The sequence below is a fragment of the Hemibagrus wyckioides genome, linkage group LG09, assembly GCF_019097595.1.
Source record: "Hemibagrus wyckioides isolate EC202008001 linkage group LG09, SWU_Hwy_1.0, whole genome shotgun sequence".
Lineage (NCBI taxonomy): Eukaryota > Metazoa > Chordata > Actinopteri > Siluriformes > Bagridae > Hemibagrus > Hemibagrus wyckioides.
Genome location: NC_080718.1, coordinates 2,249,045 through 2,263,155, shown reverse-complemented (window position 1 = coordinate 2,263,155; position 14,111 = coordinate 2,249,045). Strand labels below are relative to the sequence as shown.

Here is a 14,111-nt window from a genome sequence, read left to right as displayed (position 1 = left end):
GAGAGAGAGAGAAATTGGATTGGACAACGCAGGACCGCTGATGCGCGTGAGCTTGCTGCTTTATTCTAAAGCTGATATTCAGAGGTTTTTCAATGTTTTTTTTTTAATTTTTCTTAGATGGAAATTGCATCTTCTTGTAGTGGGATCTAGGCATCGTGATAAGGATTAAAAAAAAGCCGAATCAGCCCTGTGGACGACGGACACAAGCAGCAGTGTGTGTGTGTGTGTGTGGGGTAAGAGCTTTATCTCTTATAGCGTTTATTCCTTGTGTGATAAAATGATCAACATATGTTTTGCTTAATTTTCAACTCGTGCACGTGCAAAATTATGTAAAAAATGTACAGTTATTAATGCCACCGATGCCGAAAGGTTCTGCTTGACCAACGGGGGATAAAGACGTACATTATGTTGAAACTTTTGACATAGTAAGCAGACTATGCAGATATGTCCCATAATATGTGGCCAGAAAACTTTACATTTGGATATTTCCTGACACACTGTTAAATCCCCCTTTTGTAATTAAGTTGTTCCGATTTGATCACGTTTGTTTTAATTGGTAAGGAATAAAAAACACAATCGATGAGGAATGCTGTTCTTGGGAAATAATCAACAGCTTGGTGGCTCCACGTGAAGCAGGAGCTGATTGTTTTCCGGTAACAGCGCATCTCAAGCAGTTCAAAAAATTAGTTTTTACCTATTCCAGGTCCCCAGTTCTGTGTCTCATGTGGTTTTTGTTGGGTTCTGCATCCCCCCCCCCCTGATCTTCAGAAAAAATACCAGTTTGCTTTGTGAAGATGAATTGACACAAGGTGTGATTAAAAACACTATATTGCCAAATGTTTTGGGACACCTCTCCAAATCATTGAATTCAGGTGCTGTTTTTCAGGGGTTGGGTCTTGGGCCCCTGAAAGGAAACTCTTAATGCTTCAGCTTCAAACCAAGACATTTTGGACAATTTTGTGCTCCCAACTTTGTGGGAACAGTTTGGGGATGACCCCTTCCTGTTCCAACATGACTGAACACCAGTGCACAAAGCAAGGTCCATAAAGACATGGATGAGTGAGTTTGGTGTGGAGGACTGTCCTGCACAGAGTCCTGACCTCAACCTGATAGAACACCTTTGGGATGAATTAGAGCGGAGACTGTGAGGCAGACGTCCCAAGTTTTGGTCTGGCTTTACATACACATGAATGTGATATGGAGTCGTCCCGCCCTTTGCAGCTATAACAGCTTCAACTCTTCTGGGAAGGCTTTTCACAAGGTTTAGGAGTGTGTTTTTTGGAATTTCTGACCATTCCTCTAGAAGCGCATTTATGAGGTCAGTCACTGATGTTGGACGAGAAGGTCTGGGTCACAGTCTCCGCTCTAAATCATCAATCAGGTTGAGGTCAGGACTCTGTGCAGGCCAGTCAAGTTCCTCCACACCAAACTCACTGATCCATGTCTTTATGGACCTTGCTTTGTGCACTGGTGTGCAGTCATGTTGGAACAGGAAATCCACAAGGTTGGGAGCATGAAATTGTTCAAAATGTCTTGGTATGAAGCTGAAGCAGTTCCTTTCACTGGAACTTAAGGGGCCGAGTCCGACCCCTGAAAAACGACACCTGAATTCAATGATTTGGAGGGGTGTCCCAAAACTTTTGGCATTATAGTGTAGTTGTTACTGAAAGTGTGTGAGCGTGTCCTGAAGTGTTTTATTTCTCTTATACCACAGGTACGAATGAGGTCATGCCTACATAGATATAGATGTAGATATATAGCTATAGAATATCCAGTAGACAAATTCACTTAAATGATTGCATCCTTAAACAGCTGTTCCCTCATCAGCTTCAAAACTGTCAGATTGTGGCCAAGAAGCCAGAGAGCCAGGAAGTGTCCACTATCATGAAGTCTTTCTCATGGTGGAAAACTGACTGATGTTTTATTGTGTGCTGACACCAGAGACTCTGCCTTGAATGTTAAATAATTGTTTCCTTACACAAAGCTTCAAATTATTAACAAGTTTTTAAATATAAACTAACTTTTCTAACCTTGGGTTATGTGCATCATCCTCCACACAGGCCACTGTGAATTACTGTAGAAACTTCTGTCCAAGTTCCATTATTTTGGCTTAGGAATAAATGGTTTTAACTGAAAAATGTCAGTAGTACCAAAAATCTCAGGTAGAAAATACTGTCAGATAGGGTTGTCGAAATCATCGTCAAAATATATTCAGATTCGGATTACTTCAATTCAGTTTATTTGCACAGCGCTTTTAACAGTGGACATTGCCTCAAAGCAGCTTTACAGAAGTAAAAAAATACAAAGTTACAAAAATATAAAGCTCTAACATTTATCCCTAATGAGCAAGCCTGAGGCAGCAAGGAAAAACTCCCTGAGATGATAGGAGGAAGAAACCTTAAGTTCTGAAAAATGACCCTATAATTTTATGCTGTCATAAACTTGTGTATCACAAAATATCCTGTTGCTGATACTTTTACATTTTATATTCCAAACATAAAAATCTATCATCTTTTATCCCCTTATACCGGAGCAATTCAGTTTACACGAATCCCAAACGTCTTTCTATTCACTGTACATGTGTATCACAAAACGTATAACATAAGTATTAGTCAACTATACGCTACATGCCCAATAGAACTTTTCCTTTAGCTACAGAGAAGCATGATTGTGTGGCCCACTCCAACAGACACACAATGTATAGATTTATTAAAATTACAAATGTGTCCAACAAATAAAGCAGGCATGGTGTGCTTGGCTGTTTGGCTCTTGATGACTCTTGTTCATTGGTGATAGGGCTAAATTCCATGGCAGTTATCCAAGAAATAAATGCAATGTTGTGATATAACTTACGTAATTAGCTAGTTTGCACTGCTGTAAATAAAAAAAAAAATAGATTGAAAAAGACAGTCTGAGCTCTCCTGTTAGTAGGTGCTAGAGTGGAATTGTTGATCCACATATTTCATGTGGCACAGGTTTGCCTTTCCTGATTTTTATCCAGGCTTGTGACCGACACTGAGACTTGTGCATCCCCCAGTGGCTGTGTTGTATCCCTGCCCACAAAATGAACCCAGGACATGGCAGTGAGGGCACAGGATCCTAGCCACAGTGTCACCAGGGAACCCAAAGGCAGTCTGAGTGAAACATTAAAATCTAAGTACTTTGACTCCTGCTGCTTTTCTGCTCACTTAAAGTTTAGTCAGTCTAGTGAGAAAGTTGACCTAGTTGACCTGTTTGAGTCATAATGGTAGGAAGGTATTGTAGTGAAAATAGTGGTGAAGAGTCCACCCTGTCATCAGGGGTTATCATCACTATAAAAATTCCAAAAATACCAAAACCATCTGTGGCTAGGAGTCACTGAAACAAACTTGGCTGTTCTCTCTGGGTAAGGGGGATGGCCTTCTCCCTTGGTCATTCTTAGCAACACTAGCCAATAGGTAGAGCTGTTGAGCAGCAGTTCAAAAAGATAGCAGGCTGTAAACAAATTAGGGAGAAAAATGTGAGGAAAAGGAAGGACAAACATCTACTGTGGATTTTTATTTTTTATTTAATGCTTAAATATATCATCATATACATAAAAATGGGCATATTTTAACTGAAGGTTACACGTTAAAGCCAATATTAAAATCACAGTCACTGTAATGTTAGCTGCATACACTTGTTTGAATGACATTTTAGCATCTTGTAGATTTTCAGGCCCTGAACCCATTCACTTGTAAACTGTACATGGGGGTTTTAAGTAACTAGAAATATTTAAAATGCTAAAAAGGCACTGAAGCTACACCCTAGATATGAAATTGGTCTGCAAACATAAGAGGAGATAAGAGGTAATGATCATTACGCCACTCTTTTTTGAGTTTGCATCGATTCACGCTGTCAATACAGCAGATTTTATCCATATACCATTGCTTGGCATTCTTCTGGTGTCTTTTTTTTATAAAACCCCTTCTTCTTCTGATTCAGTCCGAAGAGCCACAGCTGAACAGCGGTCTCTTTTCAGCTCTTGCAGTATGTGAGCATCGGTGTAGAATGCAACTAACTAAACCCATAATTGATAATGCATCATGACATAACATCTGTTCCCAAGCCTAATTACCATTATTTTACCAAGAATTCTTATTTAATGAATTAATTAATTCATTCATTTTCAGTAACCAGGGTCCAGAGCCTATTATGCTGCACAGTGAGTGCCAGGCAACACATGCACACACATTCACACACACCTTGGGGCAGTTCATATTGTTATTTGTCTTAGATTATGTAGAACCTCTGTCATACAATTTCGTGTAAAATGAACTGTTTCTGCAACAGTAAATTACTAGAAAGAGTGCTGGTACATGTGGTTTGATTCGCAGTCATCACTGCTGTCTAAGCTACTGTTATAGAAAATGAATCAATACCGTCTAACCATTTGAGATTTCATCATCACCGTGGGATCAATTAGCGTCACGAAGTCAGCTGGTGAACACTGTGATGCAGGGAATTTGACTCTTTATATTGGTGCAGCTATAAAGGATGCACAATAAAGTTTTCAGTGTTTAATGAACATTCTCACTGACAGCTACAATGCTCATGTGAGTCCAGATGGCTACAAATAAACATGGGGAGATTTAATTGAACACTTGTTGCAGATGGAAAAGTTGTATGTTCTTATTAGTTCCCTAGCCCATGGTTTGATCCTGAGCTTGGATCCTGCCTATATGAAATGTCACATGTTCCCACTGTGTCTGTTTTGGTTTCCTCCCGGTTCTCCTCCCAAAAACATGCAGGTAGGCGGATTAGCTATGCGTCCCACAGTGTGAATGTGTGTGTGATCGTGGTGCCTGCAATGGACTGAAATTCTCCATTCCTGTGCTCAGGTTTCTTGAGATTGCATCACAAAAAGTGTTTACTGAACATTAATTAATAAGTGATTTATCATTCAAGAGAAGCAAGGCCAACCTAAATAAGGGACATGCTTTCCTTCAAAGCTGTAAATGTTACACTACATCAAGTAGATAGCTCTTTAAGCTCTGATGTCACTCATGAGGAAAATGAACAGAAGTCTCTATGTAAAATATGACCACCAATTATAAATGGACTTCTTTAGAATATAGACATAAGAAATGAATCACTACATGGTTTGATGGTGATGTAATCAGATGCTGCTTCATATAAATGACCAATTTTGCTCCAGGCCAAAGATGACTCTATAATCATCAGAATTTCAACTTACAATCTTGTGATAATAGGTGAATGCTTTGCTGCTGCATTTTCTGTGAAATCTGATTAATGTGTAATCACTAGACTGTAAAAAGAAATGCAATGTAATTTGCATGCTAAAAATTGGTTAAGAAACTTGACATTAATTTGTGTACAAATTACAAAGTACAAATTAAGTCCTGACAGAGTTCAAGCACATCTTGTGATTCACCAGAAAATCACTAATCCATAAAATTAAGCAGTTGTTGACCCCCAAGCTCCATCAGCTTGATAACAAGAACATGAAGCTTAATAGTGTTAAAAGTGCTGCTAAAATAGATTAACAAGGCTCTGTGTCTGTTCCAAATGCTCACAAATACAGTTCATCAGCACTATCTGTCCAGCCCTCCAGCCCTCTTTTTTTATTTAACCTGCACACAAATGGTAGTCAGAACAGCACTATATATTGAAAATAAAATAATTCCTCACTAGGTCTTTCAAACATTTCATTTGAACTGATTTCCAGGACAACAGGGCAAAACTGTTTAGCTCCTTTACTTCTTGTTTAATTTCTGTTTTTGGACACTTCCTCAATCCAGGACATTTTCCACGGCTCAGGGACTGTACTGTTTCCTCTTAGGCTATACATTAATAATCTTTTGCCATTATTGCTATATTGTACCGCTACATTATACTTTTAAATTCGTCTGTCTGTCTATACATCCATCCATCCACCAATTAATTAATTAATTAATTAATTCATCCAATCATTCATTCATTCATTAATTGATTCATTCATACAACCATCCATCAGTTCATTCATTCATTCATTCATTCATTCATTCATTCATTCATTCATTCATTCATTTCTTCATTCATCCATAAGTTTGTTCATTCATTCATTTATTCAGTTATAACAGCTGGACCATTTTATTTATGCTGTGCAAAAAGTACTTTATTTCTATTCTGTGTTGTTGCCTCTGTATCCAGCAATAGTTGAAGGTTCCATTAAGTGTAATCAAGCCTGGATCACTCTGAGGGCAGACAAGGCAGAGGGCAGTTTTTTCGCCATATCAGTATAATGACCTTCACATTGTAGTCAGGACATTGTGCAGTATAGTGGATCAGAGAACTTGCAGAGAATTTTGGCCATTGCAGAATACTAAAGAATTTTAGACAAGTTGCCTGGGATAGGCTCCAAAGACTCCAGGCTCCATGTGTAGGATAAGGAGAACAGAAAGCAGAAGGATGGATATTTCTATGCTATACATTTGTAAAGCTTACTGTATAATCATTTATAAACGCAAATGGAATCTTTTTCAAAAATGTTTGCTATTTTTACTCTAAAACGTGTCATTTAAAAACAAAGGAAAAAAGAATCGTCATTTTAGGCTGAAAAGACATTTCAGAGAATTTTTTTCCAAATATAATTCTTTTTTTTCCCCCTTTGAGAGCCAGCTTCATGGATGTAATATTAGTCTGGCATACAGTCATGCTAACAGATTTCACTTGCATAAGATCCGTGTTCTGTATTTCACAGAATTTGAGTCAATTATATGTATTATTTGTATTAATATAATATTAATATTAATATGTAGAGTAATATTTTACAATGCTATCTCACTTGTTTCACTCGTAATACATTGCACAGGAAATGCAAGTTTAGCATGTGCACAAGCCTCGTTAGGATCCCGGGTTGTGTAAAGTGAGCCTGTGCATGAACACGCATATAAGTAATTTTGTCTATTTATACACCGTCTCAGCACCTAGAAAATCCCCTGGTTGCTTAGTTACAAGTAATCCACTCACAGACTCAAACGAAGGCTCAATTGATATCAAGCATCTTAAATAATAACGCTTGTTTATGTTTTTGACAGATCGGACATATATCTGGGGAGACATTGGAGTTTTTTTGTGCAGGAGGGTGACAAATTAAAGGAAAACATACAATGTCTTATTAAGGTACAGTACCATGTACCTGGGACCTGCCTGAGCCCTATATCCTGTGTGATCTAGGGATCTAGTCCATAACTTTCCAACCTCCCGCAATAACAAACTCTTTCTATATAAGAAAAGTGAGGTTTCACTTTCTCAAAGCCAGGTTCCATTTCAAAGGTCACCAGACTGTTCATCAGGACTGGAGCCCTTTCATTTGGAAAGACTTGATACCTTCCTAAAGCCAAAGATGGAAAATTATAGATTTGAGTGCGCAGTGAATCAGCTGTTCTTTTTCCCATCAAACAACTAATTTTCAGCAAATCTGCATCAATCGTCATTACCATGGTCAGCCTGCAGCCGGTCAGACAGATAAACAATGGCAACAGAGGCACTTTGCAGTAGCTACGCTCCCAAGACAAGATAGTAGCCTTCAGCTACAAAGATTACATTGTTGTAGAAAGGACATTATTAACATTTACGTTATTTACTGCCCAGTGTCACCCAAATGAGGATGAGGTTCCCTTCTGAACCTGGTTCCTCTCAAGGTTTCTTCCTGAAGACATCTCAGGGATTTTGTCCTTGCCGCCAGGCTTCTCATTAGGGATAAATGTTGGGGATAAATATTAAGTTAACTTTAAACTTTTTTCATGTATGTTTCTATACTTCTATAAAGTTGTTCTGAGACAACGTCCATTCTTAAAAGCGCTATACAAATAAGTTGAATTGAATTGAATTGAGACCTGTCCAGGGTGTACCCCGCCCAATGTGTGCTGGGATTGGCTCCGGCAGATCCCTGTGACCCTAATTAGGAATAAAGCGGGTATAGAAAATGGATGGACGGATGAATTGAACTGAAAGATTATGCAGTTTGCAACAACCACTTCAAATTTTATTTGGCATTTGAAGCTTCACAAACTGAAAAATACAGCTATATCTACACCTTAAATTAAACTGAATTATTCAGCTTTTATAATCATAGTTATGTGTCTCATTTACCCATATATTTCCAATGGGTTTTATAGTTTTGGAAATGATGAGCACTTACTTAAAAGGCCGGAATGATTTGCATAAATTTACTATACTAATTATTACCCTGTCCTTAAATTTAGTAAAGAGCACATTATGCGTTGTTTATGACTCGAAAATTAAAGTTACACGCACATATTGTGGTCTTTGGACTCTGAATTAATAAACAGTTCCCCGTCTTGGTTTGGTTTGGAAAATGTCCCTATGTTTTAATGAATTAGCTGACTAAACAGTCATCTGCTCCGGTTACAACTCGTGGGTGAAGAGGATAATTTTATTGTAAGAATCAACATGCCAATCAGTACATGAAGTGAAGTCCTTAGTACTGGCAGAAGCAAGAGCAATGGCGCACTTCCAATTTAATCTGTTTTGCAGTCACCTGAGCAATGATTGACCAGTCACTGATCACACATGGGTACTTCTAGTGTTTACTAACAGCCGGCTGTAATGCCATGGTGCAAAAATGAGTATTATCAATTTCCTATGCATCCACAGATTGCTTTAGACATTAATGTCCATTATCGACATGGAAAGGCTCGGAAAATGCACTGACACTGTTTTTAGCTTTGCAAATATAATAAAGTTTATTGACCAGTAGTGAGTCTCAAATCATTTGCTGTTATGATGGACTGATTTCTGGTAGAGGATAGACTGATTATGTCTTGTGAATTTGTGAGTATGTCTTGTGACAAACTAAACAAAAGATATCGATACTGAATTAATATTTGTCAAATGTGCTTCCCGTTTATCAGAATGCACAAACCCAGACAGGTGTCTGAGTCAAACAACAAATTTATCCAAGCTTGGGGATCGAGGTAAAATAAAGAAAAGAAGAAAAAAAAAACCCTCCAGAGGAGCCAAAGAGGACTAACATGTCAGTTTTTCCATTGGAGCAACAGTAGCTTTAGCACTAAAGCGCCCATTATAGAAAATGTATAGCCTATATTTGCTCTGTACCAGAACTCATATCTAATTCTAGGGTGAGCCAGAAACATCAATATTCAGGATCTATATAAAAAATTTACTACATAGTGCAATGCTTTGGCTATACTAATATAATGAATTAGCTGAAGGGAATAAAGACAGCGGCCTCTCGCTGCACTTCTGTAGAAGTTAATGTGCCCTTTGTGTGCATTGATTGGCCTGATGAGCTCAGTCTGTACTGCTTTAGTCCACATATTACCCCATGTGAGTTGCCATTTTAATTAAGCTCTTGATTTAAAACTGCATTTTCAACAGCCTCTTCTACTGAGTACAGTAGAGTGGAAGGTACTTTGTGTGTGTGTGTGAGAGTGCAAATGAATGGCAAGAAAATATCTGTAGGTGCATCATGTAGATGTATCGTGCATCGAAAGCTATATAAGTTTATGTATGTGCACCTGTTTCTGTTACAACTACAGGACCAAGAAGACAGATTTCCACTAGAGGAACCATGATTGGCTTTAGTTTCTAAGCTGCAGTTGGAGGAATCTCTTCAGTGAGTTGTTGCTGCGCTAATTGCTTTTTACCAGCTCCTCTTTAACAGTGTTTTTAGACTGATAATATTGTTACACCTATTTGTACTCAGATTGTGTTTCTGATTTAGACTACAAAGCACTTCTGTATATCACCTTGTACCAAATGCTGTAAAGGTAAATGTCTAAAAAAAAAAAAAAATACCATATGCCAAAAGTGGGAAAATACTTCCTTGATGTTTGGTGTATTACTGCACACACAAATTCTGCAACAGATCGCTTTATTTCTTTCCCACGGTTCGTGCAGGGCAGTGGGACTGGAATAGCAACTGCGTAGTTCTCCTCAATTCATTTCAATTTTATTTGTGTAGAGCTTGATGTTGACATAAAGAAGCTTTACATCTTTTTAGAGTATGCACTGTAAAATGGATAAATTCATCAGTTTATTCCTAACATGCAAGCCAGAGGTGCCAGTGGCATGGAAAAACTCCCTTTGATATAGGAAGAAAAAGTCAAAAGGGAACCCATCCCCATCTGAGTGACACCGGATGATGCGATTTAGAAATAATTTCAACAAAATGCATTAGCGATGCGTCTTCGGGTTCCGAAACCTGCGTTCTTATACTGCCAGCCTTCTGGTGTACCAGAATACTTTTTTATTAAAGTGTAAAGAGTTTGTGTGTCAACAGCGATATAATTACGCGTTTATGAAATGTTTCCACTGCATAGGAAAACGCTGTAATCATGAAGTGGAGATTTAGTGTACATCCATGAACCAAATTTATGTCATTTCATAAATTATATTCTAACCACTGCAACGCTCACACCTCTCAGATGTGTACTAGTCCCCCACTGCTTAGGGCTCATCATCCCTTTTTATTGCCTTTCTTAATATAAATGGTTGCTATGGAAGCCAGCAGCTCTGGAATATTAGGTAGAGATATTTCTGAATTCATACTGTATATGGCAGCGCTTTAATTCTTCCGCCGCCGACATAACCTACTTTTGCGAGGTGCATTTTTTTAGTCTAGCCTTCGGAAGCATGAGAATGGGGCTGTCAGGTGGATGCACTTAAGAGTTTCAGTAAAAAAAACACTGATATGTAAGGAATAAAACACTTAAGGGCAAGCGTCAGTGGTGTTGTCTTTCCTGTCTTGATTATTATAAATCTACATCAGGTTTCTCAAACAGTGCTTTGGGATCATGTGTATTAAAAGCATTATATAAGCTTGGTGTAATGTGTATTGTTGCTGCCTCACAGCTCCAGGATCCCTAGTTCAATTCTGAGTTTGGGTTTTTGCCCTTGTGAATTTTCTTATGTTCTGTGGGTTCCCTCAGGTTATCCAGTAGGTGGATTGGCTATTCTAAATCAGTTATTAAAACAGTGCCCTGTGCTGGGACCTGCGTCCAGTTGGGGTGGATCCCTGTTCCTGGAATGTGCCCAGTATCTACCCTGACTGAGCAGGATAAAATTACTGAAGGGTTATGAATAGAAGAAGTAAGAATTGATTTAATTTGTTTAAAAGAGGTGCATGATGTTAAAAAAGTAGCCATTTTTGAAGAAATGGCAATATTTTCTATGAAAAAGTGTTTAATTTTATTTAATATTAAGCTGGGATGGAAATAAATGAATGGTTTACAGAACCAGATTAAACCACATTGAACCAGTGAACCCTGCTGTTTTGATAAACAAGTGCATTACACAGAACATAAGATTTCTCCGCACCATTTGTTTACCAGACTGACTTCCTTTTCTCTTATTGACAGAATCCATGAACCAGAAAATCCAAAAGACGACCTGTGGATTCATATCCAGGCTACACAACGACCGGCTTCCACCGAAGATCACAGCTTTAATCAACAGTAGCTGAACCAGAGTGAATTGAAGCTCGTAAGCATCCTGTACAATAGTAATTTGCTCTAACCCTGGCTGTATGGAGCCAGGGCTGAGCAGCTCTACCATGGTGTTATTGTGGTCCAGCTGACATAGATGAGTGGGTCTGTGTCTCTCAGGCGAGAAGATGTGTGTGCAAACATTTCACTACTTAACCTTCGAGACACTGACTGATTAGAAATACACAGCCATTCAGGCTGTTAAAGCTTGGAAAATACCGAGCCCACACCAGATTCCTAGATATTCCCAGTTTGCCTAAAGACACTTACATCAGCATGAGTGGATTGCTAGAACTTGCTAAATATGAAGTAAGCATTTAATGTCTTATATGTTTTTAATTATTTTTTATACCCAGAATACTAAACCTCACTATGGTTTTGCCTCCCCCTGACAAGCAGCATGTATGTTTAACTACTATTGTCATCATGACCAGCATGGCCGTCATGGACGCGTACCTGGTGGAGCAGAACCTGGGTCCACGCAAGATTGGCGTTTGCATCATTGTATTGGTAGGGGACATTTGTTTCCTCATAGTTCTGCGCTATGTTGCTGTTTGGGTAGGGGCTGAGGTGAGGACTGCAAAGCGTGGCTATGCTATGATTCTCTGGTTCCTTTATATCTTTGTTCTGGAGATAAAACTGTACTTTGTTTTTCAAAACTACAAGGCCGAACGCCAGACCATGGAGACCGTCGCGCGGAAAGCTTTGACTCTGCTGCTTTCAGTTTGTGTTCCAGGGCTGTATTTTGTCCTGGTGGCCCTGGACAGCATGGAGTACATGAGAACGTTTCGGAAAAAAGAAGACATGCGGGGCAGATTGTTCTGGGTGGCACTGGACTTGTTGGACATACTGGACATCCAGGCCAACTTGTGGGAGCCACAGCAAACAGGACTGCCCATCTGGGCTGAGGGACTGGTGTTCTTCTATTGTTATATTCTTCTGCTTATTCTTCCATGTGTATCTCTCAGCGAGATCAGTTTGCAGGTAGAGCACATGTCCCCACAGAAGATGATGCTTTACCCTGTCCTCAGCCTTGTTGCCATTAATATTGTTACTACTCTCATCCGTGGGGTCAACATGGTGCTTTTCCAAGATAGCCGAGTCTCCACCATCTTTATCGGTAAGAACGTAGTGGCCTTAGCCACCAAGGCCTGCACATTCCTGGAGTATCATCGGCAGGTTAAGGAGTTCACGCCACAAGACCCTGTAACAATCGCTATGGAGATACAGCAGAACTCAGTTCCACACGATCAGAAGCTGCCGAATCCTACCACTAGCTTTCCAGAAGCGCCATCATCCCCCCGTGAGATCACTGACACGTGACCAGAATTGGCATGGACTAAGATCTTAGAGCCAATTCCCACTGTAAGCATTTTGGAGTCGTCAAACCACACCCATCTATCCTGTCCAGTTCATTACAATATATATATTTAAAATCCTGATTTCGAAACATGTACTTGCAGAAGAAAATGTATGTGGTAATGAAACCCATTAATACACTAGAATAGAATAAACCCAAATCTATGCTGTTTATTCACTTTCTCATGTTTGTATATCACGGTTAAGTAAATTGGAATTTAATTTCAGCTTGCTCACATTCAACTCACACTCCATCAACTTGTTCCATGTATGGCTGTTAAATTTCTTTGCTCTGTTTCTGCGCTACAAACCAATCTGCTTGGATTGGTTCGAGGGTTGCTTACACTACACACACTTCTTGTTTTTCTTTCACCACAAACTGAATTAGACTGATTTATAATTTTGGCTCTTGAGAAGCATTAAATACTGGAAATTATTTAGGCATATGAACGAGTTCCTCTTTTCGAATCTTTTTTGACTAGACAGCTCAAAGCGCGATACTGAAGTTCCTTTTTAAACAGTATTTTTAACATTTAACTGTAATGGGGACAGAGTGATTCTCCTGACATGAATAGAATAATTGTGTTAATTAGGCGATGCTGTTTTGCAGCAGTTTCTTACAATGTGACATTCTGTAGCAAAGATATATTTGCTATTCAACGAATTCCCCAGACTTTTGGTTAATCTCTTTGTATGCTTCATTACAGAACATATATAGTACTGTACCTTCACATAAAAATAAAAAAAAAAAATCCATAATTGTGGCCAAATTCTCAGAAATCTATCAATAGTTTACATGTGATGTATGATATCTTCAGATGGAAGATTGTTGCAACGCTTTATACTGGACAAGCTTTCACAATTTCTTTTTCAATTACTGGACAATTTCCTTTTATAAGGGTGAAATATATAACTCGTACATTCATATGAATCTAGTCCGAAATGAAACCTAATCATTCAGAATGGGTTTTACGCTAGTATGTATTTCCGAACAGTGTACAAGTTGGCTAAGACTTATGCTTAAGACTCTGAATTATTCTTAAATTTGAGTTATAGATAAAAGATTCAATAACGTATGAAAATGTGTATTGTATACATTTGGAAAAAGAGTGTATTTTTGGCATTCAGATTGCAGTAATGTGTTGCCTCTCTAAGAACATTGTCAATTTTCATGTGTGTGTGAGATGATGATGGATTTAATGGCCTCTCAACTTTAAAAAAAAAAAAGTTATTAAATGGATTTGAAGAATAAATAAACTT

At 38.6% G+C, this 14,111-nt stretch overlaps 1 protein-coding gene across 2 annotated transcripts; it reads left to right on the top strand.

The window, feature by feature from the left end:
* On the top strand, window positions 1-13,025 carry tmem121aa (transmembrane protein 121Aa). 2 transcript variants are annotated; one of them, XM_058398633.1, is made up of 3 exons: window positions 1-233; window positions 9,546-9,622; window positions 11,367-13,025. In XM_058398633.1, exon 3 carries the CDS (start codon window positions 11,865-11,867, stop codon window positions 12,813-12,815), a length of 951 nt encoding a protein of 316 aa, XP_058254616.1. In that variant the 5' UTR covers window positions 1-233; window positions 9,546-9,622; window positions 11,367-11,864; the 3' UTR covers window positions 12,816-13,025. The 2 variants fall into 2 exon arrangements, with proteins under 2 accessions (XP_058254616.1, XP_058254617.1); XM_058398634.1 differs by lacking the exon at window positions 9,546-9,622.
* The last annotated feature ends 1,086 nt before the right edge of the window (window positions 13,026-14,111 follow it).

Excerpts from the sequence above, each read along its gene's own strand:
- tmem121aa (XM_058398634.1), top strand. The coding sequence starts at position 11,865 with ATGGTTTTGCCTCCCCCTGACAAGCAGCATGTATGTTTAACTACTATT.